Genomic DNA, 27,644 nt, shown 5'->3' with positions numbered 1-27,644 from the left:
TGGAAATGGCCTCTGGACCCGCCACCTTAGGTGGTGGCTAGCACAGCCTCAACCCCAAAGGCAGGATTCTAGCCTTACTGTAGTGAAGGACCGTCTCCACAGTCTTGGTTATGGATCATCTGCCATCAGCCACTCCAAAGAGAGGACGTGAGCAGCCTGCATTTTGGGAAAACATCATTATTTCAAGCTGCCCTGTCCCTTCCCCACCTCTCCAGGTTATGTAACGCGTCCTTGTTGAAAATGCTGATAATGCTGTTTGGGTGGCAGGAAGCCAGTTTCTGGCTGCATATTGCTTGGGGGCTGGGGCTGGGGTCAGGGCAGGAGGTGGGGTCTGCAGGGGGGGGGGTTTAAGGAGACAAAGGGGCCAGGCAGATGGAGAGGCCAAGGCCTGGAGATAAAGCCGATTGGTGTGTCAGCAAAATCTGTCCCGGGCTTTGGTGATTCGAAAGGCAGACACATTCTTTCATCTCTGTTAATCCTCATCTGATACAGGATTTTCCTGCCATTAAATCTGGAGAAAGAAAAATAAGCACTCGAACCTGCACAAGCAACTATTTCTCCTCAACTCCTGCTCACCATCTCCCCCACCCCCACTCCCCTTTACTTCTCCGCTGGACCATTTTTTAGCGTCTGTGGCTGCCAGACTTGGGAGATGGATGGGCTTGGGGAGCCGAAGGGCGCCTTGGAGGAGAAGCAGGACCAGGCAGACCCCCAGGACAGTAAGCGACATTTGGGGACTATTTATGAGTGCTTCTCTGCAGAGGTCTCCTCTCTGTCCGTTTGCTTGCTGGGTTGTCAGTGAGTCCATCTGCATTGCTCTCAGGGTTTTAGTCTGATGAAGGGTTTCCGAACAGAGCCATGCTGTCAATTTATGGGGGGCTTCTGATGGGCTGTTGTCACTGGTTTCTCTTGAGACCAAGATCGTTGGGGAGAAGTGAGTGTGAAGAAGAAGAGGGCAAAGGCAGAGCATTCAGGAGGAAGTGTGGAGGTGTGGGGAGGGGCCTGTGTGTCACGGTTCTCCAGGGACCCCTCCTGGGCACTCGGTGACCTGTGCTGTCTCCCCTCAGGTAGGGATTCTACAGCTGGGTGGTTCTAAGCCACCAGGTGCATGAAAGGCCACGGGATGCTGGTCCTGCTGCTGCATGGTGAGTTCCAAGGCCTGTTCCTTCTGACCCCCAGCAGACAGCTGCCAGTGGGGGCAGGGGTTGGGGAGCCCATAGAAGATTCTAGAAGATGTATGGAAACTGCAGGGCTTTTACCCAAGGAGCTTGGTCTTCAAGTGGCTTCCATGAAAGCTGTACATGGACACCAGTTCTGATTAGGTTTCACTGAACTGTGATCCTGGGGAGGGAATGGAGAATGAGATAAAACAGAACAGGTAGTCAGTTTGGTTGGTTGGTTTGTTGAAAAACAGAATTCCTGAGCCAAATATATGAAATAATCTTTTGGCGATTTTCTTATTCTAATTTCAGATATGAATTCATTTTCTTTTTTTTTTAATTTTTTAAAAAAGATTTTATTTATTTATTCGAGAGAGAGAGAGACAGCGAGAGAGGGAACATAAGCAGGAGGAGTGGGAGAGGGAGAAGCAGGCTTCCTGCTGAGCAGGGAGCCTGACGCGGGGCTCGATCCCAGGACCTTGGGACCATGACCTGAGCCGAAGGCAAACACCTAACGACTAAGCCACCCAGGCGCCCCGTCATTTTCTTATTCTAATTTCAGATACGAATTCATTGGTGTAATCACCAAAAACTACAGTGGTCATATTACTTTAAGCTCATTTAGTTAAAAAAAAAAAAATCCCTTAAACCTTCTTCCTAAAGGGAGGAAGAAAAAAAATGAAAATATCATGTTGGAATTGAGTCATTATGGATGTTGAAACATTCTTCCCCAAGGTTTTCAGTCCTATTGTTACTTGGGTTTTAATATAACAAGAAGGCTCATCACAGAATTTTTTTTCCACACCTCTATAGCCCCACCTGCTCAAATCTGAGATTGCCCAAGGAAAAAAAAAATCCCTTGGTAAATTCTGCAGTAAAGGATTCTATACGAAGAATCTGTTTTTCTGACCCTCGGGTGAATGTAATTATTTGAGGTGATAACTACCCAAGTGATAGATGTCTGTGTGCAGTGCTGGCAGAGAAAATTTTACCAGATAATTCTAAAATGGTAGTATTAGAATCTTCTTACCCTGGGGCGCCTGGGTGGCTCAGTTGTTAAGCGTCTGCCTTTGGCTCAGGTCATGATCCCGGGGTCCTGGGATCGAGCCCCTCATCGGGCTCCCCGCTTGGCGGGAAGCCTTGCTCTCCCTCTCCCACTCCCCCTGCTTGTGTTCCCTCTCTCGCTATGTCTCTGTCTGTCAAATAAGTAAATAAAATCTTTAAAAAAAAAAAAAGAATCTTCTTACCCTTTATTCCACTTTTTCAAAAAGTAGACCTTGGTCTGTTCAATGAATCAACAGGTACACACTATACCTTCAGTACACTCCAGGGATATTTTGAGGGATATAATTGCATAGCTTTTGTCCTTGAGAGACTTACATTCCTTTATGGGAGACCCAATAAATAAATGAGAAAACAAATTGGAACAAGGTGCAGGGAACATTATGATAAATAGGACATGACTTTCTACCTCGAGGAGCCTCCAAAGGATAGAGGTTGACATATAATTACGAACAACCAGCTCCTTGCCTTTTCTCCTACCTAGAAAGGACATGAAGTTTGATTGACTCATTGGGACAGAATGTTTGCTTCTCTGAGCCAATATGATTTTAAATGTGTACCCAAAGCTCTCCCATTCCTGACAGAATGCAGACAGTATTCATAGCCTGCGCACGGCAAACCGGGAACTGTTCTTGCTGCTGCAGAAACCCGAAATACATCCAGACTTCTTGTGACAAGTTGGAGAGCTTAGCGGTGACATCATTTGCTAACAATAGATGCACTTAAAATTAATGACCGTCTCCACATCCCCTGGCGCTTTAATTTAAAACACACTCAGCAGCACAGACAATATTACTTTGACTACAAGTCACAGGATTATGAACGACATGTTCCCAAGAAACCGGCAGGGATAGGGTTCTATGTCCTTAGCTAGAGAAAAAAAGAATGATTAAATGAGCCTGACAAAACAAGGTCGTGGGGGACTCAGAAGTGGCTCACGGCAGGGCAAATCTGGGACAAAACCGGAACAGAAATTCTCTGGACAGGGGGGTTCACCGGAAGTGCCTCTCCTCTCCCCTCGGCTATGGCAGTCCCTTCGGGGTCTTCCTGCTGTCCACAGCATAATATCCCAATTCCTTGCTTTACAGGGTTCTTCACCCAGGGCTTGCTGTAAACTACAATTCTTTAACGAGGGCCAGGGTTTCTGTTTTATTCACTTTGCTGTCTCTAGAGTCTAAGATATTGTAGGTGCTTATAAGGATTTGTTGAATGGGTGAAGCCGCCCAGATAAGAACCATTCCGGTATCTGATAGAGGTCTTGCATCTAAAAAATCTGTAGATAGTTAAAAAACTCTTCAAACTCAATAATAAGACAACCCATTAAAAAATTTTTTTTTATTGAGTAACCTGTATGCCCAATGTGGGGCTCGAATTCATGACCCCAAAATCAAGAGTCACATGCTCTACCGACTGAGCCAGCCAGGTGCCCCTAAGACAACCCATCTTTAAAATATGGGCAACACGTTTTGAATAGCTATTTCATCCAAGAAGATATACAAATGACTAATAAGCACATGAAAAGATGCTCTACCTCATTAGTCATCAGGGAGATGCAAATCAAACCCACAAGGAGATACCACTTCACACCCACTAGGATGGCTAGGGTTGAAAATACAATAGCAAGTGTTGGTGTGGATGTGGAGCAATTGAGATGGATACTTACCATCTGACCCAGCAATTCCTCTCCTAGGTAAACGCTGAATGAAAACATATGTCCACAATAGGACTTGCCCACAAACCCTTCCATCAGCTTTAGTCACAATAGGTGAAAACTGGAAACAATCCAAATGCCCATCCACAGGTGACTGAACACGCAAATTGAGGTACATTCATACAGTGGAATACTGCTCAGCAATAAAAATGAACAACTGGGGCCCATGGGTGGCTCAGTTGGTTGAGCGTTTGACTCTTGGTTTGGGCTCAGGTCATGATCTCAGGGTCATGAGATCAAGACCTGAGTCTGGCTCTGAGCTCAGAGAGGAGTCTGCAAAGGTTTCTCTCTCCCTCTCCCTCTGCCCCTCCCTGTGATCTCTTTCTTTCTTTCTCTCTCCCTCTCAAATAAATAAATAAATCTTTAAAAAAATGAATGAACAGCTGACATTCAGACAACATAGATGCATCTCACAAACATCATGTTGACTGAAAGAACCATTTGATTCCATTTATACGGAGTTCTAAAACAGGCAAAATGAATCTATAGTCCAGAAAGCATATCAGTGGTTGTCTGGAGCTGTGGATGGGGAGGGGACTGCTGTCAAAGGGACCCAAGGAAACTTTCTGGATGGTAGGAATGTTCTAAATCATTTTTAGGGTGGTGCTTACATGGGTGTGTTGCATTTGTTATACACTTAAAATGGGTATATTTTATTGTAGGTAAATTATACCTCAATCAACTTGACTTAAAAGAGAAAAAGAAGTCTGTAGGGAGAGAGCACCTGCACCCCAAGGAGAACAAATCCTTTATTAACGAGACTCAGGCGCTGTGGAGTGTAGGGCAGTATGTGTGCGCGAATCATTGACGTCATTGCATAGATAAGTAGCTCGTTCGCTTTGATTGCAGAGTAGTACTCCTTGTCTGGGGGCTACTGGTTTGTTCATCATTCATCCCCCTATTGTTGAGCATTTGTTTCAGTTTGGGGTGATTATCAATATTTAGGCCCAGGGGTCTTCCTGGGGCCTTGTGTTCTACTCCTCGGATGGGACAGCTCTCCACCCTAAGATCCACAGGGCCAGTGAGACGGTCAGGGGACCACCCTTTCCAGTTTCTCCATCCCCCATGACTCGCATTAATCAGCAAAGCTGAGGGGTGAATCCACCATCCTCTCTTTCTTTACTGTTACAAAAGGTAACCTTTGTGGTATGAGGAGGAAGTTCCGGGATTATCGTGAGGTCAGAGGCCATGGGATGGTCTCCCTCACTGCCTCTCCATTGCCCCCCACTCATTTCGTTTTGAAAATCCAGCACTGGGTCTTGGCCTGAGGAGCAACCAGGATAGCATTTGCTGGGAGCGGGAGGAGAATGACTTCCAGAGCCAAAGTGGCTGAATAGATTCTGCTGAAAGCAGAAAATTGACCATATTTTCCCTTGCTATTTTGGTTTTGTGAGGCACAAGTTCTTTGAAAACAATGAGGATGAAGAAACACTTCAAACTCAGCCTGTGGTTGGAAAGTCCATGAGTAACTGTTCTCCTTAGCAGACCTCAAGGGGGAAAAGCACATATCTGAAAAGCGGAGGACCTATGAAGGAGAAATTCCTCAGCTGGTCTGCATTAAGACAACATTCTGTGGGGCATCTGAGCCCAGCCTTCCCTGCCTCCCTGCAGCGTGGGGGCTGGCCAGCACATCAGACCAGAAAACAAAAGCAGGGACCCATTTCTGGTATTTGCCTAGATTCAGGACACCTTGTAACATTCATTATTATTTTATTTTATCGAAGTAAAATTCACGCAACATAAAATTAACCATGAACCATTTTTTTTTAAGAGAGAGAGAGAAAGGGCGCCTGTGTGCATGGTGGGGGGAGAGGCAGAGAGAGAGGGAGAGAGAGAATCTTAAGCAGACTCCACGCCCAGCATGGAGCCCGACGTGGGGGCTCGATCTTACAACCCTGAGATCATGACCTGAGCCGAAATCAAGAAATCAAGAGTTGGACGCTTAACCGACTGAGCCACCCAGGCGCCCCAGTCATGAGCCATTTTAAATTCTTTATTTTTTTTATTTTTTAAAGTAGGCTCCACGCTTAGCGTGGAGCCCAGTGCAGGGCTTGAACTCGTGACCATGAGATCAAGACCTGAGCTGAGATCAAGAGTTGGATGCTTAACTGACTGAGCCACCCAGGTGCCCCAAACCATGAACCATTTTAAAGTGTATGGTTTGGCAGCATTTAGCACATTCACAATGTTGTGCAGCCATCACCTCTATTTCCAAGACATTTTCATCACCCCGAAAGGAGACCCTGTACCTATTAGGCAGTCACTCCCCATTATTACTACACCCGGCCCCTGGCACTCACTAATCTACTAGGATTTGCCTATTCTGGGTATTTCATGTAAATGGAATCATACAGTATGTAGTCTCTGTGTCTGGCTGCTTTCACCTAGCATAATGTGTTTTTTGTTTTTGGTTTTTTTAAAGATTTATTTATTTATTTGAGAGAGAGAGAACACAGGGGGAAGGGGCAGAGGGAGAGGGAGAGAATATCAAGCAGACTCCACACTGAGCTCGGAGGCCGATGTGGGGCCTGATCTCATGACCCTGAGATCACGACCTGAGCCCAGTCGGATGCTTAACCGACTGTGCGACACAGGCGCCCCTAGCATAATGTTTTTGAGGTTCGTCCACATTGTAGTGTGTATCACTACTTCATTCCTTTTTATGGCAGAATAATATTTCACAGTGTGGACAGACCACATTTTGTTTATCCATTCATCTGTCGATGGACATTTGTTTCCCTCTTTGGGCTATTGTGAATAATGCTGCTATGAACAATCATGCACAAGTATTTATTAGAACACCTGCTTTCACTTCCTTTGGGTATATACCTAGGAGTGGAATTGCTGGGGCATATGGTAATTCTAGGTTACACCTTGTAACATTTTATACCGCATGGATAAATCCCATTTTTATAAAGTTGGTCCACCTAGACCCTTGGTTTTTGACTTGGGCTGTGTATTGGGATCATCCGTGGAGCACAGTGCTTGGTTCCACCCCTGAAGATTCGGATTTAATTGGTATGGTGTCTGGCCCGAGCATTGTGAGTGGCTGGAAAGCTCCTCAGGTCATTCTAATGTGCAGCCCAGGTAGAGAACCATTCTAGACTTTTCCTTGTAGTCTACTTGTAATAACTTCACTATTCTCATACTTGGTGTCTTGCTTTCCACTTTGGGGCAGATCTCCACATGGTCCTTGAAGTACTAGTTGCTTGGTGAGATTTAATCCTGTGACAACAGTGCCTCATGGAGCCTGCTATTAGCTTTAGCCCATGCTTTCACAGCTGTTTCGAGCTTTACAACTCATCCGTTCCTCATAATGGTCCGCCTGTTACAGAGGAGGAAACTGAGATTCAGAAAGCTTGGCTAAGGTTAAAGCAAAACAAAAAGCTCCAAAAAGCAGTATGAGAAGGCAAGGATGAAAGGCAGTGTCATCAGAGTTTATGAGAGAACTGGAGAGGCCATGCCCTCAGGATGAGTGTTTCCAGACTGAATGCTCTGGAAAGCCCCACATGTGTATCCCACCCGAGCTGTGACAGAGAGGCTGGCTGAGCAGAGGCCAGTCCTGAGCCTGGGCCAGTTTGGCTGAATTTCCCATCTTCCTCTCCCAACGTCAGACTGGGAATGAAAGCACTGAAACCTTTTCAGATTTCCACGCGGATCCTTCTCAAAAATACTGGTGTGTGAACAGAAATTGCTAAGCAACTGCCAGGGAGTTTAACCTTCACTTCTCACAGACTGTGATCTTTATTTTAATTTGGTAAATGTTTTTCTGGCCAAGGTATCCCCATGGAACGGGGCCCTGGACAGCCGAGGAGATTTGTTTTTGGAATAATCGCTGCTTACGACAGGAGAGGCCCCTTTTCATTTGCATTTGGAAAAATCAGGGATGGACTAAGCAAATTTTGATTCCATATTCTGTATGTTGTGGCAATGAATAACAAGGAGCTTCCTTTTGCTTGAGGGGCACTGCCTGGTGCTGAATTTGAGTAGCTTTCTCTTTTAAGGTGGGGAGTTCACGAGGTTCTTTGGGGGAAAGGGGAAGGGGCCAGAAGGAGGAGATGGTACAAGAGAAATTAACGGGACCTGTTTTACTTCCGATGGTGTTTTGGACTCTTGCTGCAAACCACAGTACCTGCTTAAGGTACCGTTGAAGCCAAGAAAGGGTTTGTTCAGGGATGTGAGGTGTTCTCAGTCTTCCTGGTTGGAGGCCCACTGCCCAGAGCAATGCCTAAACCAGGGAGCGGGGCAGCTCCAGCAAAGGCCCTGAGGCCACCACCACTGGTGGACCCACCTGTTAGATCATGGGCACCATGCTGGGTGCTGGGTGCCAGAAATTCCACTCCGGGAGCCTGAAATCCAGATGCCTCTGCCATCATCCTGGCCAGAAAATGGTTTCTGCCTGGCACTTACTTCTGAATCCAAGTGTCCCTGGGGGTGTCTGATCAACAAAGCTAGGTCACGTGCCTGGACGCTAACTGCAAGGGATGTTGGGAAAGAGAATTTCTGGCTTCTAATTTGAGGAGGCAGGACTTAAAATGTAGAAAATTCCCTAAATGTAGAAAGAGTACTTAAAAGGTGCTGGGTAGCCAGAAAACATATCAAACGTCCACTAATATCAGAGATGGTTTGGTCACAAGGAACAGAAATCCACTTGTCCACGCAGGTGGTTTGAGTGGGTTTGTAAAATGGAAATGGGGAAATGCCATAGAAACAGCTATAGCCGGGCCTTCTGGGAACTAGAGAGCTGGCTAGCAACTTCCCACTCTTTCTGATCTCCATCGCTGTGATTCTCACGTTGGGTTTTGTCCTTCCTCACCTTGCCTTTGAGTCCTGCTCCCTTACAACTCTGACATGCACGTGGCTCTGGTACAGACCCTAGTCCCAGTGCTGTACTGGATGATGCTCACACGATTTCACTGCCCATTCCATATTCACGGCCAGTGGGCCGTGTTGAATGAATCTGATTGGCTCTGCTTAGGTCAAATGTTTATCTGCAGTCCAAACAGCTGTGTCTGGGAGGAGGCGGCAGAGACCCATGGGGCTCCAACTGGGTTATTTTTTCTTAGAGGTGGTGGTTGGCAACAGCTGCTGCCCAGCCGTGGAAAATGAGAGCCGGAAGGGCCCCCAAAGGGCAGGAAGTGCAGGCCCTTCAGTTTACAGTTAAAGAGACGGAAGCTCAGAGAGGCTAGGTGTGTCGGGTGGAGGAGAGTACAGCATAATGGAAAGACAAAAACCAAAGGTTGATGTCATTTAACCACCTTGAACCTCAGTTTCCTCCTTCATGAGAGGAAGAGAATAATACTTACCTTGCAGATTGTTGTATGAAATGAAAAAAGGTAGCAAGCTCAGCTTTGAGCAAACACTAATTAAAAAGAAACGCATAAAATTTGATTAATTTGAACTGCATGATACATGCTCCTATCACCCAGATAACATTCCTAAACTATGTGTTATAGATATATGCTGTCTTTTGAGATGGAGTCCATCTGCAGGCTTTATTCTGTTGAGCTCCCAGAGCCACCGCCAACAGCTGTTCTGGGACTGCATAGAAGTATAATCCTACAGTATGTACTCTTTTGTGTCAAGTTTCTTTGGCTCAACATAATGTTTTTGTTGTTTGTATCAATAGTTTGTTCCCTTTCATTTCTCTACTGTTGGGTAATTCCCACTTTTTATCTCTTATGAATAAGCCACTATGAGCATTCTTGTACAGTCTTTATGTGGACCTTTCTTTTATTTCTCTTGGGTAAATACTTAGGAGTGGAATTGCTGAGTCATAGGGTAGGCATATGTTTAGCTTTAATAGACACTGCCAAAGTTTTGCAAAGTTACTGAACTATTTTCCACTCCCACCAACCATGTAAGAGAATCCAGTTGGTCTACATCTTCGCCAGCATTTGGGGTTGTCAGTCTTTTGAATTGTTACCATTCTAGTGGGTGTATAGGGAAATCTCATTGTGGTTTTAATTGGCACTTCCCTAATGGCTGACGATGTTGAACACCTTTTCATGTGCTTAATGGCTACTTAATATATTCTTTCGGGAAGTGTTCAAGTCTTTTACCCTTTTTTTTTTTTTAAGATTTTATTTATTTATTTCACAGAGAGAGACACAGCGAGAGAGGGAACACAAGCAGGGGGAGTGGGAAGGGAGAAGCAGGCTCCCCGCCAAGTAGGGAGCCCGATGCGGGGCTCGATCCCAGGACCCTGGGATCATGACCTGAGCCGAAGGCAGACGCTTAACGACTGAGCCACCCAGGCGCCCCTCTTTTACCCATTTTTATTTAGTTGTCTTTTTGTAGTTGTTTTTATATTCTGTATACAAGTCACATACATGTATGATGTACATATGTGTGTGTGTGTATACACACACACACTGTATTACTTTCCTTAATATCTTTTTTAAGAAACAGCTTTATTGGGGCACCTGGGTAGTGCAGTTGGTTAAGTGTCTGACTCTTGGTTTCAGCCCAGGTTGTGATCTCAGGGTCGTGAGGTCGAGCACCCCTGTCGGGCTCCATGTGGGGCTCCACGTGGGGCTCTGCGATGGGCTCAGCACTCAGCGTGGAGTCTGCTTAAATTTCTCTCTCCCTCTGCCCTCCTCCACGTGCTCGCTCATGCTCTCTTGTGCTCCCTCTCAAACAATCTTAAAAAAAAACTTCATTGAAATATAATAAAATTGACATTTAACAAACTGAACATATTTGAAGTGTACCCTTGTGAAACCATCAGCACAATCAAGATAAATAGCATATCCATTACCTCCAAGATTCCTGCCCCTGTATAATCCCTCCTTCCTGTCCCTCCCTGCCTCCCCACCCATCCGTGGGCAACCACTGATCTTTCTGTTACTACAGAAAAATATTTATGTAAGTGGGATCAGATACTATGTACCTTTTTTTGTTCAGCTTCTTTCACTCAGCAGAATTATCTTGAGATTCGTCCATTTCTTTTTATCACCCAGTAGTATTCCACTGTGTGGATACATGATAATTTACCTGTTCAGACTTGGTGGGTGTTTATGTTGTTTCCAGTTCTGGGTTATGAATAAATCTGCTGTGAACAGTCATGCCCAAGTCTTTTGTATGGACATATGCTTTTATTTCCCCAGGAGTAGAATGGGTGCATCATAAGGTAGGTGTTATGTTTAACTTTTAAAGAAACTGCCACATTGTTTCCAATGTGGTTGTACCATTTTACACTCCCACCAACCCTGTAAGAGGGTCCCAGTTATTCCATATGCTCTCCAACACTTGGACGTCAGTCTTTATAATTTTAGTCATTCTAATAGGATGCAATTCTAATTGGCATTTCCCTAACAACTAATGATGTTGACCATATTTTCATATGTTTATTTGCCTTCTGTATATCTTTTTTTGGTCCAGTGTTTCTTCACATATTTTGCCCATTTATTAATTAGGTTGTCTGTTTTCTTATCACTGAGTTTTGAGAGTTCTTTATATATTTTGGATACAAGTCTTTTATGAGATATATACAGAGAAAATATACAGCTATCTTCTCCCAGTCTGTGGCCTGTCTTCATTCTCTCTTTAAAAAAAAAAATCATTTATTTATTTTAGAGAGAGAGCATGCGCCCGCTGGAGCTAGTGAGGGGAGGGGCAGAGGGAGAATCCTAAAGCAGGATTCTCTGAGTGTGGAGCCCAGTGTGGGGCTCAATGCAGGGCTCAACTCGGGGCTTGATCCCAGGACCCTGAGATCCTGACCTGAGCCGAAATCAAGAGTCGGATGCTTAACCGATTGAGCCACCCAGGCACCCCTCTTTTCATCCTCTTAACAGTGTCTTTCAAAGAGCAGACTTTTTTTTATTTTGATAAAGTCCAAGTTATTACTTTCTTCTTTTATGGTTTGTTTTTTTTTTTCCTTTTTGGCTCTAAGAAGACCTAGCTTACCACTAGGTCACAAAAGATATTCTCTTATATTGTCTTCATGAAGCTTTATAGTTTTAGCTTTTACATTTAGGTCTGTGGTCCACCTAAAATGAGTTTTTGTGTGTAGTGTGAGATGGGGGTCAAGATTCTTTTTTTTTTCTTTCTAGGGATTGCAATATGCATCTTTAATTTATCATGGTCTGCCTTGAATTAATCTTACACTGCTTCATGTATAATGTAGGATCCTTATAAGAGTACAATTCATTTTTACCTCCCTTCTTATCCTTTATGCTCTTGTTGTCATATTTGTCATTTACATATGTTATAAACTCCCCAATGCATTGTTATTTTGGCTTTAAACAGTCAGTTATCTGTTAAGCAATTAAGATGAGAAAAAAGTAGTCTTTTTGTGACATTATTGGCCATTTCCATCGCTCTTCATTCCTTTCCATAGACCTGATTTTCCTCTAGTTATCGTTTTCCTTCAGGCTAAAGAATGTCTTCATTTCTTGTTGTGTGGAAGATCGGCTAGGGATGAATTTTCACAGATTTTGTTACCCTGAAAGTATCTCTATTTTACTTCATCTCTGAAGATATTTTTATTGGATATAGAATTAATTCTAGGTTGCCAGATTTGCTTTTTTCCCAGTGCTTAATTTTTTTATTTTTATTTTTATTTACGTAATTTCCACACCCAGTGTGGGGCTTAAACTCACAACCCTGAGACCAAGAGTCCCATGCTCCACCGACTGAGCCAGCCAGGTGCCCCTTTTCCAGCATTTTATTTTTTTTTTTTGAAGATTTTATTTATTTATTTATTTGAGAGGGGGGGGGAAGAGCAGAGGGAGAGGGACAAGCAGACTCCGCGCTGAGCACGGAGCCCCACTTGGGGCTCGATCTCGGACCCTGAGATCATGACCTGAGCTGAAATCAAGAATTGGATGCTTAACTGACTGAGCCAGCCAGGCATCCCTTTTCCAGCACTTTAAAAGATACAATTCCAGGGGGCATCTGGCTGCTCACTTGGTAGAGCATGGGACTCATGATCTCGGGGTTGTGAGTTCAAGCCCCACATTGGGCACAGAGTTTACTTAAAAAAATTTTTTTAAAGATACATTTTATTGTCTTACAGGTGGTTTCTGATAAGCAGTCAGTCATTTTTATTGTTGTGTACTCTATATAAAGTCTTTTTTCTTTGGATGCTTTAAGGAATTTTCTGTCTTTGGTTTTCAGCAGTTTGACTATGATGTGTCTAGAAGTATATTTGTGTGTGTGTGTGATGTTAGTTGGGGTTTGCTGGGCTTCTTGGTTTTAATCAAATTTTAGAAATTGTCTTCAATTATTTTTCTGCTGTATTCTCTCTTCTGTCCTCTGCGATTCCAAATACATGCATGTTAGTCTAATTGCCTGATATTATCCCACAGGTCACTGAAGTTCCAATCATATTTTTTCCAGTCTTTTTTACCCCTTTGCTTCTGTAATCTCTATTGACCTCTCTTCATGAAATCTTTTCTTCTGCTGTGTTGAATCTGTTTTTCTTATTCAATGATTTTTTTAAAATTTCAAATACTGTGGGGCGACTGGGTGGCTCAGTTGGTTGGATGTCCAACTGGTGATTTTGGCTCAGGTCGTGATCTCAGAGTCATGGGATTGAGTCCTGCATCAGGCTCCGTGCTCTGCCGGGAGTCTGCTTGAGGATTCTTTCTTTCTCTCTCTCTCCCCTTCCCCACTGCTCTCTCTCTCTAAAATAAGTAAATCTTTAAAAAAATAAAATTTCTAATATTGTATTATTTATTTCAGTACTAAGATTTCCATTGGGTTCATTTTGTTTCCATATCTCTTCTAAAATTCAAATTCTCCATGTCTTCGCCCATTATATCCATCTTTTCCTGTAAATTCCTTAACATATTTATAATTAATCCTTGTTTGGTAATTCCAACCTCTGGGCAGTCTTTGGGTCTGCCTCTGTTAACTACTTTTTTTTTTTCCTTTCGGTAAGTGTCATGTTTTGCTACTTCTTCAGGTATCTAGTATTATTTGTATACAAAATATCATAGATAGTAGTTATAAGGAATTCTAGAGTCTATATCTTCCTTTGAAGAGTACTGAATTTTGTATGGCATTCACTTAAATTACTGGCAGGTCACCTTGATACTGAGGAGGCTTAGTTTTAGGCTTTGTTAGGGTAGGCTTAGTTCAGTTTTGCCCTTTGTCCTGGGAAACGGTCTTCACTCCTAAGGTGTGACCCTCTGGGGTTTCAATGGAAAGCCTGAGGTATTTTATAAGCCCTTCTAACTTGGTGGACCTTGAACTCTTTATCTGTCTCCCATTACTGGGAAATTGTTGAAATCTTTGGTTAGCTCTTTTGGCCTTCAGTTCTTGGCTCCTTGGAGTCACCCCACATATATGCACTTTGGGACTCAAACAAGGATCTAAGAGGAGTCGTATGCCAATTTTGTGGCTCCTTCTTTTCCATGTTTTCCCTCTTCAATTTCCAGCCACTGTGGCCGCTATAATACTGTGACTTCTAACATGTCAGCCTGATAAGACTTGCTTTCTCCTTGAGCTCTACTCCCTATCTGCAGCATGGACTTGAAAATGCCCTAAGAGGAAAAGCCAGTTTTCATTTTAATTTTTATAATTTATTTTTTTTTAAATTCCAGTGTAGTTAACACACAGTGTTATTCAGGTATAAGAGGAAAAGTCAGATAAATGTGTCTTCACCTAGTTTGCCTCTCTTATTTTTTTTAATTAATTTTTTTAGAGAGGGAAGGAGGGGGAGGGGCAGAGGGAGAAGGAGATTGAGAATCTTAAGCAGACCCCACGCCCAGCACAGAGCCCGACCTGGGGGTTTGATCTCACGACCCTGAGATCATGACCTGAGCTGAAATCAAGAATCAAGAGTTGGACGTTTAACCACCTGAGCCACCCAGGTGCCTCAGCTTCTCTTCTTTTAAGGGTTGTATCTACTCTGGTTGCCTGTTTAGGCTGCTCTCCAGTGCTTTCAAACATGTTTTCTTTAAATATTTTTTCAGAGTTTACACTAGCTATCAGCAGGAATGTTAGTCTGATATGAGCTACTCTGCCATTATTGTAGGTAGAACTCACCCAAATATGTTATTTTTTTTTTAAATTTTGTTTTAGTGCTCTGCTTTTTTGAATCATTAGGCATATACTTAGTCTTCATATTGGGTAAACCAGTACTGGATTTTGGTTGTCTGTTCTGAGAATTTACTTGATTTAATTTAAATTTCACGAAGTAATCCAGTAAATTAGTAATTCCTAATGGCTCTTAAAGTGTCAGAGGTTGAAAATAGGTCTCTAATAGTGACAACATCTTGAGTGTTTAAAGTTTAAAATAAATCTTAATCTATTTTCTGAAATAGGGAATACATTCACATAGTTCAACATTTAAAAGATAAAAAGGATACACAATAAAAAGTTTCACTCCCATCCCTGTTGCATGTGTTTTAGAAAAATTGGCAGCTCCATTTTATTAACTAATCCCTGTCATAATCCCAGGAATTTCTTGACAAACCCAAGGATTTTGTTTTGTTTTGTTTTGTTTTTAATAAATGACATCCTCCAGGAGGAATCATTACAGAGGAAGGCATCAATTCCATTTAATTCTGCAAACATTTAGTGTGCCCGGGACAATGTTAGCTATTGTGGAGTAGAAACATGAGTCATACGGTTGAGAGTGCACTTCTCTTAATTAAAAAGGAGAAGAGAGTAGAATGAAGGACTATTTGTAAGGAAATCTGATGCCTTCTACTTGACCCAGTTGGAAGAGTTGTGATAGAAAAAGGTCCCACCCCTGTCCCGCTGATGCCTGGAGTTAAGGTTATATTCTTGGCTCTGTCTTTCTAAAAGGGTGTCTCTCTAGCCCAACTGCTGCCCTGTTTACAGTCAAGCTCAGCACAGGGTCCAAGAACCTTGCTGGAAGCTTGGTGTCTAGTTCACAGTTCTTAGGGAGAGGTTAGAGCTAAGTCAAGCCTCTGTAACATCAGAATGTTTAACTACAGTTAAGCTACAGTTTATAACAGAAAGGTTGCTCAAAGGGCTGAGTGTTCTCCAGCCAAGTCTGAAATAGCTGAACCCCTTCCTAGCAGCTGAAAAAACACGGAGTGTCCACAACAAATGTACCGAAGGCACTGGAAGCTGAACAAAGCCACGGAGGCAGAAGCAAGCATATTCTGCCCACTCCTTGTGTGGCCACACCTTCAGGTTCCTACAAGGGCTCCAAGGCAGGGTAATGTGTACACAGTGGGAGGGACTGAATGGTAGGTCAGGCTGTTTGCTAGGAATTTGGGAGTACTGCTGAGGAGGGCTAGAAATTATAAGTATCAGTGGTCAGGTTTACCTCTGGGTACCTTTGTTCTTCTGCAGGAATTTCAGATCGAGCGCACTCCACCTGCGAGCTGCTCCTGGCCAGAAAATAAAACTTATGGGCATTTTTCATGCTGCCTTTTCCCTTGGAACTCAAGATGGGGCTTGGGACCTCTGGCTACCATTCTGTTTTGCTGCAGGTGGCAAGCCTCCTGGAGGGCTTTTGAAGTCTTTATCTGATTCTCCATTCATATGCTCAGAACAAAATTAATTTATAAGCACCATTCTTTCCTGTGATTATGTATAAAAGTCTCTAGAGAGCAAGGGCTGGTGAATGAAAATTAACTCCACAGTGTCCACAGTTATTTTTTTGAGATGTGTAAGAAGGTCATTGTTCATTTAGAATGCTGTCCTTATGGCTTAAATGTAGTGTTAAAAAAAAAAAAAAAAGACTGACAGGGTTTTCTTTCTTGCCCAACCTCCTGTTTCCTAATTCACTCTTCTTCATGAGGCTTAATTTTCTCAATGGGGGGTGGGGTGGGTTTCAGAAATTGAATTCTTATAGCGGGAGGGACTAGAGCAGCACCAATAAAAATATAATTCAAGCCACAAATGTTTAAATTTTCAAAGTAGCCCCATTAAAAATGTAGAAAGAAACAGTTGACATTAATTTTAATATTTTAGTTAATCCCGTAGATCTAAAATATCATTTCAACATGTAATCAGTATAAGAATTATTGAAGAGATACTTTTTTTTTTTTTTTTTGGTACTAAGTCTTTGAGACGTGGTGTTTATTTTACACTTCCAGCACATCTCAGTTCGGGCTAGCCACATTTCAAATGCTCAGTAGCCACATGTGGCTAGTGACTACGGCACTGGGCAGCGCAGGACTGGGGCATAGACCACGGTGATGCCCTCCAGGTTCCCCTGTGCATGCAGTGAACCCTCTAGGCCGAACTCTAGGAGAGCACCAAGTTTTGTTACAGTCAGGAGAGTGTTTAGAATTGGGTCAGATGCCAGAATCCCAGCTGGTTTTCGCTGGTGAAAATAACTGGAAAGCAAAGGGGAGGGCGCCGTGGGTGGGGAACCTGCGTGTGTAAGGTCTGGGAGCTGGAAAGAGGCCATTCGGAGGGCGCGGTTATGCAGGAGGTGTGAGAACTTGGTGCAGGGCAAAACCCTGCCACGTGGACAGGTAGGACTTTACTGGGGCGACCCTTAGGCTGATGGTTGTTCCTTTTCTGTCTTCTCTACCCCCCCCCCCCCCCCCCCCCCTCCCAGCGGTGGTCTTCGGCCTGCCCAGTGCCTGGGCCGAGGAGGCCTGCACGCGCACCTGCCCCGCCGCCTGCGCCTGCAGCAGTACCGAGCGCGGCTGCTCCGTGCGCTGTGACCGCGCCGGCCTCCTGCGGGTGCCGGCCGAGTTTCCGTGCGAGGCGGCCTCCATCGACCTGGACCGGAACGGCCTGCGCTTCCTGGGCGAGCGGGCCTTCGGCACGCTGCCGTCGCTGCGCCGCCTGTCGCTGCGCCACAACAACCTGTCCTTCATCACGCCCGGCGCCTTCAAGGGCCTGCCGCGCTTGGCCGAGCTGCGCCTGGCGCACAACGGCGAGCTGCGCTACCTGCACGCTCGCACCTTCGCCGCACTCAGCCGCCTCCGCCGCCTCGACCTGGCCTCCTGCCGCCTCTTCACCGTGCCCGAGCGCCTCCTGGCCGAGCTGCCCGCCCTGCGCGAGCTCGCCGCCTTCGACAACCTCTTCCGCCGCGTGCCCGGCGCGCTGCGCGGCCTGGCCAACCTGACGCATGCGCACCTGGAGCGCAGCCGCATCGAGGCGGTGGCCTCCAGCTCTCTGCAGGGCATGAGGCGCCTGCGCTCGCTCAGCCTGCAGGCCAACCGCGTCCGCGCCGTGCACGCAGGCGCCTTTCGCGACTGTGGCGCCCTGGAGCACCTGCTGCTCAACGACAACCTGCTGGCCGAGCTGCCCGCCGAAGCCTTTGTAGGCCTGCGCCGCCTGCGCACGCTCAACCTGGGCGGCAACGCGCTGCGCCTTGTGGCGCGCGCCTGGTTCGCCGACCTGGCCGAGCTTGAGCTGCTCTACCTGGACCGCAACAGCATCGCCTTCGTGGAGGAGGGCGCCTTCCAGAACCTCTCGGGCCTCCTCGCTCTGCACCTCAATGGCAACCACCTCACTGTGCTGGCCTGGGCCGCCTTCCAGCCTGGCTTCTTCCTGGGCCGCCTCTTTCTCTTCCGCAACCCGTGGCGCTGTGACTGCCGCCTGGAGTGGCTGCGGGACTGGATGGAGAGCTCCGGGCGTGTGTCCGACGTGCCGTGCGCTGCCCCGGGCTCCGTGGCCGGCCTGGACCTCAGCCAGGTGGCCTTTGGGCGCTCTTCCGATGGCCTGTGTGTGGACCCCGAGGAGCTGAACCTCACCGCATCCAGTCCAGGCCCGTCCCCAGAGCCAGAGGCCACCACCGTGAGTAGGTTCAGCAGCCTCCTCTCCAAGCTGCTGGCCCCGAGGGCCCCAGTGGAGGAGGTGGCCAACACCACCGAGGGGCCACTCAACACCTCCCTGTCCGACAGCCTTCCCTCCGCTGGGGTGGTTGTCTCGGGCCACAACTCCTGGTTTCTCCTCGGCTCTGGTCTCCTGCTCAGCGCAGCCCAGCGCGTGGTGTTTGTCGTACAGGTGGACTGACCTTGCCTCACTGGGGTAGCCCAGATTGCCTTGCCCAGTGGGGGAAAGTGTAGTTAACTGGCCTCCAGGGTGTGTGTGTGGTGGGGGGAGAGGGGAACAGGTTGGGGGCAGGTGGTGAAAATTCCAGCCCAGGATGGAAAGGACAGTTTACTTTCAGAGATGGCTCTAGGAAGAGGAGAACCCTGGGCAATGCCACGCCTGGGATGGGGTGGAGGTGGGGAGAGGAACGGATTTCTGCTCATGTCACATGGGCATCGATTGGAGAAGAGAAGCCAGAGCCCTCCAGTGAGAAGATTAGGAATTGGAAGCCCCTAGGGCTACAGGGCTCTACCCCCATCCCTTGCCCCCATCTTCCAGGAAACCGAGACTGCAGTGCCTGAATTAGAGTCAAACTAGTGGCTAAGTACTAAGAACTGTGTCAGTTTTCCTGGTGGGACAGCCCATTAAGCCCAGTCCCTTTGTTTTCTACCACAGTTGCTCTCCCTCTCACCCAGGGGCATGGGACACTAGAGTCCAGGAAGATGGACAGAACAGGAGAGAAGGGGGATGTGAGAGGAACTTAGACCCAAGGGGTTGGCGGTGGTTCCTGGGGTCTGGAATGTGTTAGGAGGCATTGAAAACAAAGATCCATTTCACTTACTCCACAGTTATTCCCAGGGGTGGCCTTAGCCACAAAGCAACTTTAGGGCAGGGTAGAGAAAAAAAGGGATGGGTTTTCCGTGTACAAATAAGTGTGTAAAATCCTAAGATTAAAAAAAAAAGGAGTTAAACAAGTTTCTGTACTGCAGGACTTTTTAGAGTCTTTCTTATGCAAACATGCATTGTGAATCTCCAGGGAGGCCACAAAATCCTCTTTTCTTAGGTTTTGTGGGAAGAGTGTTGGGAAGGCAGAGATGCAGGGCATTAGGTGCAGAAATTATTATGGGCAGCACACTTTGGGGTTGACTAATGGCCAGGATGCAATGAGGCAGCCAGTAGCTGGGAAGGGGGCCACAGAGATTTCCCAGGGGGGGAGTTGGCCAACTGTAAGCCCCCAGGCCTGAGTGCCAGAACAAATGCTGTATGTCTACTAAATACTTGCTCACACTCCTGTCCACACACAAGTAACAATGACGGCATTTGTCAACATGCTCGAAATCCCTAGGTTTTTGTTTTGTTTTTTTGAGAGTAAAGTGATAGGGTTTTTTTTAAGTGAGGATACAGAAAAAGCTCTCATGAGTGAGAGGGTTCCCAACAGGGTTGCCCTTGAAATCTCTAGTTTTAATGTCCTGAATTCCTGTGTATGAAGAGCTGGGTTTTCAAAGCCCACATAATTCAGGGTGTGCAAAACTGTCAGGTCTTCATGGTGATAGTACTTCTTCTTTGTCTGTAGGTCATACTAGGTATTAGAAATGTTGCAGAAAGCACCTCTGAGGGTAGGAGTGTTCGAATGGGTTGTGACCATTCGTGGTCAGTCACCTCAGTGGGTCACAACCAGCATTTAAAAAAACAAGATAGAACAGAAAAGTTACAGAGTCTTACATGTAACAGGGATTGTTTTGTGAAACTTTATTGAATTTGTGTGCATTTGTTCAGATGATATGTGTATGTGTGTATCTTGTGTCTGGATCACTGCATACAATTTATATTTTGTGGGCTATTGTTAAGAAAGTTTGAAAGTCACTGTTCTGGAGCATGCATGATTTTTTGAAACTCTTTATTTCGAAAAGTCTCAAACCTACAGGAAAGTTGCAAGGATAGTAGAGTGAACACTTTGGCCATTCACCTCGGTTTCCCGGTTGTTCACATTTTACTGTATTTGCCGTATATAGTTGGGGTTAGTTGTAAACTTCACAGCCCTTCACCCCTAAAACCACAGCATGTATTTCCTATCAGGAGCATTATCATTGATAGAATACTGTTGTTTAAAATCTACTCTGTCTTGAAATTTCAGCTGTTGTCAAAATGATTTTTTAGGCAGCCATTTTTTTTCCTCTGAGTGGAAAAAAAGGTTCCTTGTGTTCGTTTGATCGCGATACTCAAAATTCCAAATCCGCCGATTGACTTTAATGTTTTAAAATGAATTCGTTCTCCAAATGTCTTACTTTTCAAATGCGAGAACCAGATGAGGTCAGAAATGTTGTTTGTTCAAACCGTGTGTTGTGGCCATGGTAACTGGGTAAGGAACATGAGAATCCTGGAGACCAGATCTGCGCGCTTGGGTAACCATGGAAGTCCGTGGCAGACATGCAGCCCGTGTTACTGAGGAACAAGATGCCACCTCGGGAGAAATGTCCTTCCTTTCATTTGGAGCCGGTTCCCGAGAGTCAGCCTCTATTCTGCTGCTCCAGTTCTGCCTGGTGGTTAGATGGCCAGCTTTTTAATGAACATTTGTTTGACTGAATGTTTTTGAACAAGTCTCAACACTGAAATAGCCTCCGGGGAGACAGATTTTTATAGAACTACCCAGCCCAGTAGAATTCTGGGAACGTGGGAGTTACTTACTGCCAACAGATCCAGAGTCTCCTGGAACGGGTTCCCAGTGAAGTGTGGCCATTATGAGCTTTCGTGAAAGAACAGGGAGTGGAGTTCCCAGTTTTGAGTTCATTAAGTTGCCCACCCCATCATTGGCTAATAGTACCTTGAGAAATCCTAAGGGGCTATGGATTCTGTTCAGGAAAACGAGGCATACCTGTCTGGATGGACCATTTTATGCTGTGGTAACAAACAATCCCCAAACTCCAGTGGTTTCCTGAAGGTTATTTCTCGCTTATGCACATGTCCAATGTGGGCTGATGTGCTCTGCTCAAGCACCCAAGTTGATGAAGGATCTGCTGTTTTCAGACACTGTTATCCAAACACGAGCTCTAGGGTTTGCTGCAACAGAAGGAAAGCTTGGGAGCAGCATGCATCGCTCTCAGATGCTTCCACCCAGATGTGACTTGTGTCGCTACTCACCCTTCATTGGCCAAAAATGTCACATGGCCACACTTAACTTCCCCAAGGCAGGGAAGTGTGGTTCTCCTGTGTGTCCGGAGAGAGAGGAGAACTGGGAATGTTGATGAACACAAGCAGCACTCCAGAGCAGCTCCAGGCAGCTCACCTAATTAAGAGAGTCAAGCCTGGACTTCTCAGAACCGTCAGGAGAAATAGAGGCTTGAGGGGGAAATCTGGCAGGCAAGCCAGGAGCCTCAGTCTTTTCTCTCCTCCAGGCACCCCAGCTAGGCTTTGAAGACAGTATTTGCTCTAGCCAGTAGGAAGGCTGTGGCCTCATTGAATTGGTTCTTTCAAGAAAGGGGAGGGAAGCACTGGGGCGCCTGGGTGGCTCAGTCGGTTACGCATCTGCCTTTGGCTCAGGTCATGATCCCAGGGTTCCTGGGATGGAGCCCCATGTCGGGGCTCTCTGCTCAGCGGGGAGCCTGCTTCTCCCTCTCCCTGTTGCTCCCCCTGCTTGTACTCTTTCTCTCTCTGTCAAATAAACAAAATCTTAAAAAAAAAAAAGGGGAGAGAAGACGTCAAGATAAAAGGTTCATATTTTCCCCTTTAAAAAATGTTTTCCACACAAACACTCAACTTACAGTATTCAAATCTTTGGAAGCTCGATCTTTGGAAAATTCCCTCTCAGCAAGCTCCCTGGCTATTTCTAAGAGGTCTCCCTGCCTACGTTTCATGAGGATGATCAAAGCCCCCATCCACCCACCTCTGTGTCAGGCCCCCAGAATGCTGCCCTTTAGAGGGCAGTAGTCTGCTGGGCACAGCTGCGCTTGGCCGTTGGCTCCCTCTGCCAGCTTCACTCTGACTTGGAGGAAGGGGACTGTGTTCTCCCCTTCAGTCCTCAGGCCAAAGGACAGCTTAGGTTCCACCCCTGAAGCCCTCACAGCACAAAAGTGAAGGAGGCTTTTCCAAAGGGTTGGGTGTAATGGAAGAGAAGTAAGTAGCCCCTCTGACTAGTGTTGGATGTGGCTTTTGGTGGAATCGGCAGACATCAAACCCCTTGGGGGCCCATGTGGCTGGGCTGGCTTAATTCCTTCCCATTCCTGCCCTTCTCCGCCACCCCCCCGCCCCTCGGAAAAGCCCAGGCTTTGCTGTATTTCTGAGACCAAACTCCCAGGGAGGACTCTTTTTCTTCTTGTCCCTCAGTGTAAGGCCCACCTCCCCACTCTACAGATAGTGGCCAGCCTCGCCCTCTGCAACATTCCCCATAAGATGCCACACACGGTTCCACAGTGGGCTCCAGCAGAGCTGAAGGGGCTAGTCAAGTCCAGATCTTTAGCACCCCCCCCCCACCTGCCACCAGTCCTTTCTTCACCCCAGCGCCATGTGGCTTGAAACTGTGGCTCAGAGCTCCAAAAGAACAAACAACAATTCTGGGGACACCGTTAACCTAAAGTTGCACAGGGTAAAGTAACATTTCTCTCCAAAAAGCTCCCACATCTGGGAGACTGGGAGACACAGGTCTGATAAAAGATACAACAGTCCCTCCTTTTTAAGTATTATATATATATACCAGTATATATATTAAGTATAAGTATATATATACTTAATACATATATATATGTATATATATGTATATGTTTTGGTTTTTTGTTTATCCTGAAAGATAATATATATATATGAAACATATATATATGTTTTGGTTTTTTGTTTATCCTGAAAGATACTCTTTTTCCATTCTGAAATAGGACTCTTCACATCCCTCTCTGAGATTGTGTTCAGGTTTGTCCCCCAAGAGTGAGGGGGTGGGCCCTGCCTTTCTATTTGCACTGGGCCTGATGACTTCACAGAGCAGAGGGCAGTCTGGCCCAGAGGCCTGCCCAAGCCTCCATTCCAGGGGCCAGAAACTGCTTGTGACATTAAATTTTTCTGGGTTCCAGAAGTCCGAAAGCTTCATCTCTGCCAGTGTGATCAGGAAAGCCTGAGGGGGTAGGAGTCATACCGGGTGTGTGTGTGTGTGTGGTATTTTTATGGTTTAGGCAGCGGTAATAACTGGATCTCTCCCCTCCTTCCCCCCACTCCTGGGGGCTGGGCTGATCAGAGAAGGAGTCATGAGCAGCCTCTGGACTCAAAGAACAAGTTGGCATCTGTCTCCCTGTGGCCTGAGGTGCAGGGAAACATGGACCCCTCCACTCTGTGCCTGGCCAACTTCAGCTGCTGAACGAACGTTACTTATATTCCTTCTATTTGTGTTCCAGGCACAGAAAATTTAGGAGCACTTAGGCAAACATTTGCCATTTTCAAGGGAGTTTCCTTGACATGTTGCTGACTTTTACATCTGTGATCCTGAGAAGAGAAAAGGAGAGTTTTTGCTCAGCCAGACTGAGACACCAAGCTGCCAGGAGACCTCTGGAGGGCTGATCTCTGTGGTTCCCAGCAGCCTACCAGGAGTTCTTTTTGGGCATATATAACCTCGTGGCTGAGGCCCACTCGTGGCTCACTCAGGATCCATTCAGCAGGTCATGGCATTGGTGGTGGCAACTAGCATTAAATAATAGTGACAAAGTAGATGGGGAAACTTTAGCATGTATCACTGATGGTAACAAAAGTATTATTTCGTTAAACTTTGGCTTGAATTATATGTTTGTGTGGGCGTGCATCAGAACACAATAAAATACACATAAACACACAATAAAATACACATAAAACACACATAAAAAATGTATCTGTCCCCGTGGGTCATGATCATGAATATATGTAAGCCAGTGTCATAGATCAATTTGATTCCTCATTGTTTTCAAAGAGCGTGGGGGGTTGAAGGTAAAGTGCAGGACTCCGTTTCATTTGTTGATGATTCTTCTCCCAGCCAATTTCTTTTCTTGCATCACCACGAAAAAATAGACTTGCTTTATTTATACCCTATTTAAAAACCTAGTTAGATCAAAAGAAGTTAAGGTTGGGGGTTTTGAGGAGCACCCGAGCAGTTAGAATCAAGGTGCTCTTTGATCGCCCGAAGAGGCAGGGGAGGTGGTGTGTGCAGACCAGGCAGCTAATGACTGTGGGGCCCCTGCAGCGAGGTTCTGTAGAGGCCTGTAGAGCACTAATGGATGCCTCGTTTAATAAGTTAATAACTAATAATGAGAACATCTTTGAATGACCCTCTCGGTGTCTCATGGTGATATCTATTATTAAAACATCTAATAACAGGAAAAAAAGAAAACCCAAGGGTAAATGATTACAGAGATTATGAGCATTTTGGATAAACTTTGCTGTCACCTCTGTGCCCTGTTCCTAATACCATATATAACAGCCCTTCTGAAATGTTTCTAATTCTTCTTTAAAATGCTTGTTACCCTGCAATTCAAATGGTAGCCATTATTAACTACCTATTATGTGCCAGATAGTGCCTCATCATCTAATTCTCTCACTTAGGCATTGTTATCCCCATTTTACAGATGTGGAAACTGAGGTTTTGAGAATTAAGTGACTTGCCAAAGGTCTGGGAGTAGTAAATGCCAAAACTGGGATTTGAATCCTGGTTTCAAAGCTCTAGACCCAGAGGAAAATTCCCTGTTTCTAGATAGTGATGTGATACTTTTCATCTCTGGGAATTTTTCTCTTCTGAAGCTAATAGTTGGAAGTTCAGAAGAAATGACTGAAAGAAGATTCCAAATGAACTATACATCATCACCATCACCAAGCAGGATTACGCAAGTCTGCTTCAACATTTGAAAATCAGTGTAATCTACTATATGAATAAACTAAAGAAAATAGAATCCTATAATCATGCCAATTAGTGCAGAAAAAGCATTTGACAAAATATAATACCTATTCATGATTAAAAATGCTCAGCAAGGGGTGCCTGGGTGGCTCAGTCGTTAAGTGCCTGCCTTCGGCTCAGGTCACGATCTCAGGGTCCTGGGATTGAGCCCCGCATCAGGCTCCCTGCTCTGCAGGAAGCCTGCTTCTCCCTCTCCCACTCCCCCTGCTTGTGTTTCCTCTCTCCCTGTCTCTCTCTCTGTGTCAAATAAATAAATAAAATCTTAAAAAAAAAAAGAGGCCATAGAATAGCAAAACCCATCTTGACAAAGAAGAATAAAGTGGGAAGAATCCATGTGATATTAAGTCTTACTATATAGCTACAGTAATCAAGACAATGTGGTATTGTCAGAGATAGGAACATTGAAACATAGATCAATGAACAGAATAGAGAACCTGGAAATTGACCCACACAAATTGGTCAGCTGATAATTGATAAAAGTGCAAAAGCATTTCAATGAAGGAAGGGTAACCTTTTCAGCAAATGGTTCTGGAGCAATTGGACATCCACAGGCAAAAAAATAAGCTTTGACCTAACCCTCACACTTTATAAAAAAATTAACTCAAAATGAATCTTGGAATTATATGTAAAATATAAAATTATAAAACTTTGAGAAAAAAATAGAAAATCTTTGGAATCTAAGACTAGGCAAAGAGTTCTTAGTCTTGACACTGAAGGACAATCCATAGAAGGAAAAATGGACAAATTGTATCTCATTAAAATTAAAAAAGTTTTGTTTTGCAAAAGCCTATATGAAGAGGATAAAAAGGCAACCCACAGCCTGGGAGAAAATCTTTGCAGACCACATATCCTATTAAGGAATTTCACATCTCAATGGTAAAAATATAAACAGTATAATTAGGAAATGGCAAAACAGAATAGAGATCCCAGAAATAAATCCACGCAGATATGGTCCATGAATTTGGGACAAAGGAGGCAAGAATATACAACGAGGAAAGGACAGTCTCTTTAATAAGTGGTGCTGGGAAAGCTGCACAGCCATGTGCAAAAGAATGAGATTAGACCACTATCTTACACCATACACAAAAATCAACTCAAAATGGATTAAAGACTTGAATATAAGCCCCCAAACCATAAAACTCCTAGAAGAAAGCAGGTAGTAAGCTCCTTGACATTGGTCTTGGTGATGAGTTTTTGAATTTGACACGAAAACAAAGGCAACAAAAGCAAAAATAAACAAGTAGGGCTACATCAAATTGAAAAGCTCTGCACAGCAAAGGAAATCATCAATGAAATGAAAAGGCAACCTACTAAATGGAAGAAAATATTTGCAAATCATATATCTTATAAGGGGTTAGTATCCAAAATATACAAAGAATTCATAGAACTCAGAAAAAAAAAAAAACAACCCAATTTGATTAAAAAACAGGCAGAGGATCTGAATAGATATTTTTCCAAAGAAGGCTTATAGATGGCCAACAGACACATGAAAAGATGCTCAACGTCACTAATCATCAAGGAAATGCAAATCAAAACCACAATGCGATATCACCTCACACCTGTCAGAATGGCTGTTATCAAAAAGAAACAAGTGTTGGTGAGGATGTGGAGAAAAAGGAACCCTTGTGCACTGTTGGGATATAAATTGGTGCAGCCACTATGGAAAACAGTATGGAGGTTTCTCAAGAAATTAAAAATAGAGCCATGATATGATCCAGCAAGTCGACTTCTGGGTATTTATATGAAGAAAACAGAAACACTAACTTGAAAAGATATCTGCACCTCCATGTTCACTGCAGCATTATTTACAATAGCCAAGACATGGAAACAACCCAAGTGTTCACTGATGGATGAATAAAGGAAATGTATCTATGTTTGTACATACATATGTACATACATACACACACAAAGAAGTGTTAGCCATAAAAAAGAATGAAATCTTGCCATTTGTGACAACATGGATGGACCTTGAAGACGTGATGCTAAGTGAAATAAATCCGAGAAAGACAAATACCATATGATCTCACTTGTGTGGAATCTAAAAACAAAAAATAAGCACATAAATACCAAGAATAGATTGGTAGTTGCCAGAGGCTCGGGGTGGGGGGTAGGG

At 44.9% G+C, this 27,644-nt stretch overlaps 1 protein-coding gene across 1 annotated transcript; it reads left to right on the top strand.

Moving 5' to 3' along the window:
• The first annotated feature begins 1,108 nt into the window (after window positions 1-1,108).
• Window positions 1,109-18,837, top strand: NYX (nyctalopin). The gene is made up of 2 exons (XM_021681442.2): window positions 1,109-1,145; window positions 17,429-18,837. The coding sequence occupies exons 1-2, from the start codon at window positions 1,109-1,111 to the stop codon at window positions 18,835-18,837; spliced, it is 1,446 nt and encodes a 481-aa protein (XP_021537117.2).
• The last annotated feature ends 8,807 nt before the right edge of the window (window positions 18,838-27,644 follow it).

This window comes from Neomonachus schauinslandi, chromosome X (genome assembly GCF_002201575.2).
Source record: "Neomonachus schauinslandi chromosome X, ASM220157v2, whole genome shotgun sequence".
Taxonomy (NCBI): domain Eukaryota; kingdom Metazoa; phylum Chordata; class Mammalia; order Carnivora; family Phocidae; genus Neomonachus; species Neomonachus schauinslandi.
The sequence above is the reverse complement of the archived record's forward strand: the minus strand, read 5'-3'. Positions and strand labels throughout refer to the sequence as shown.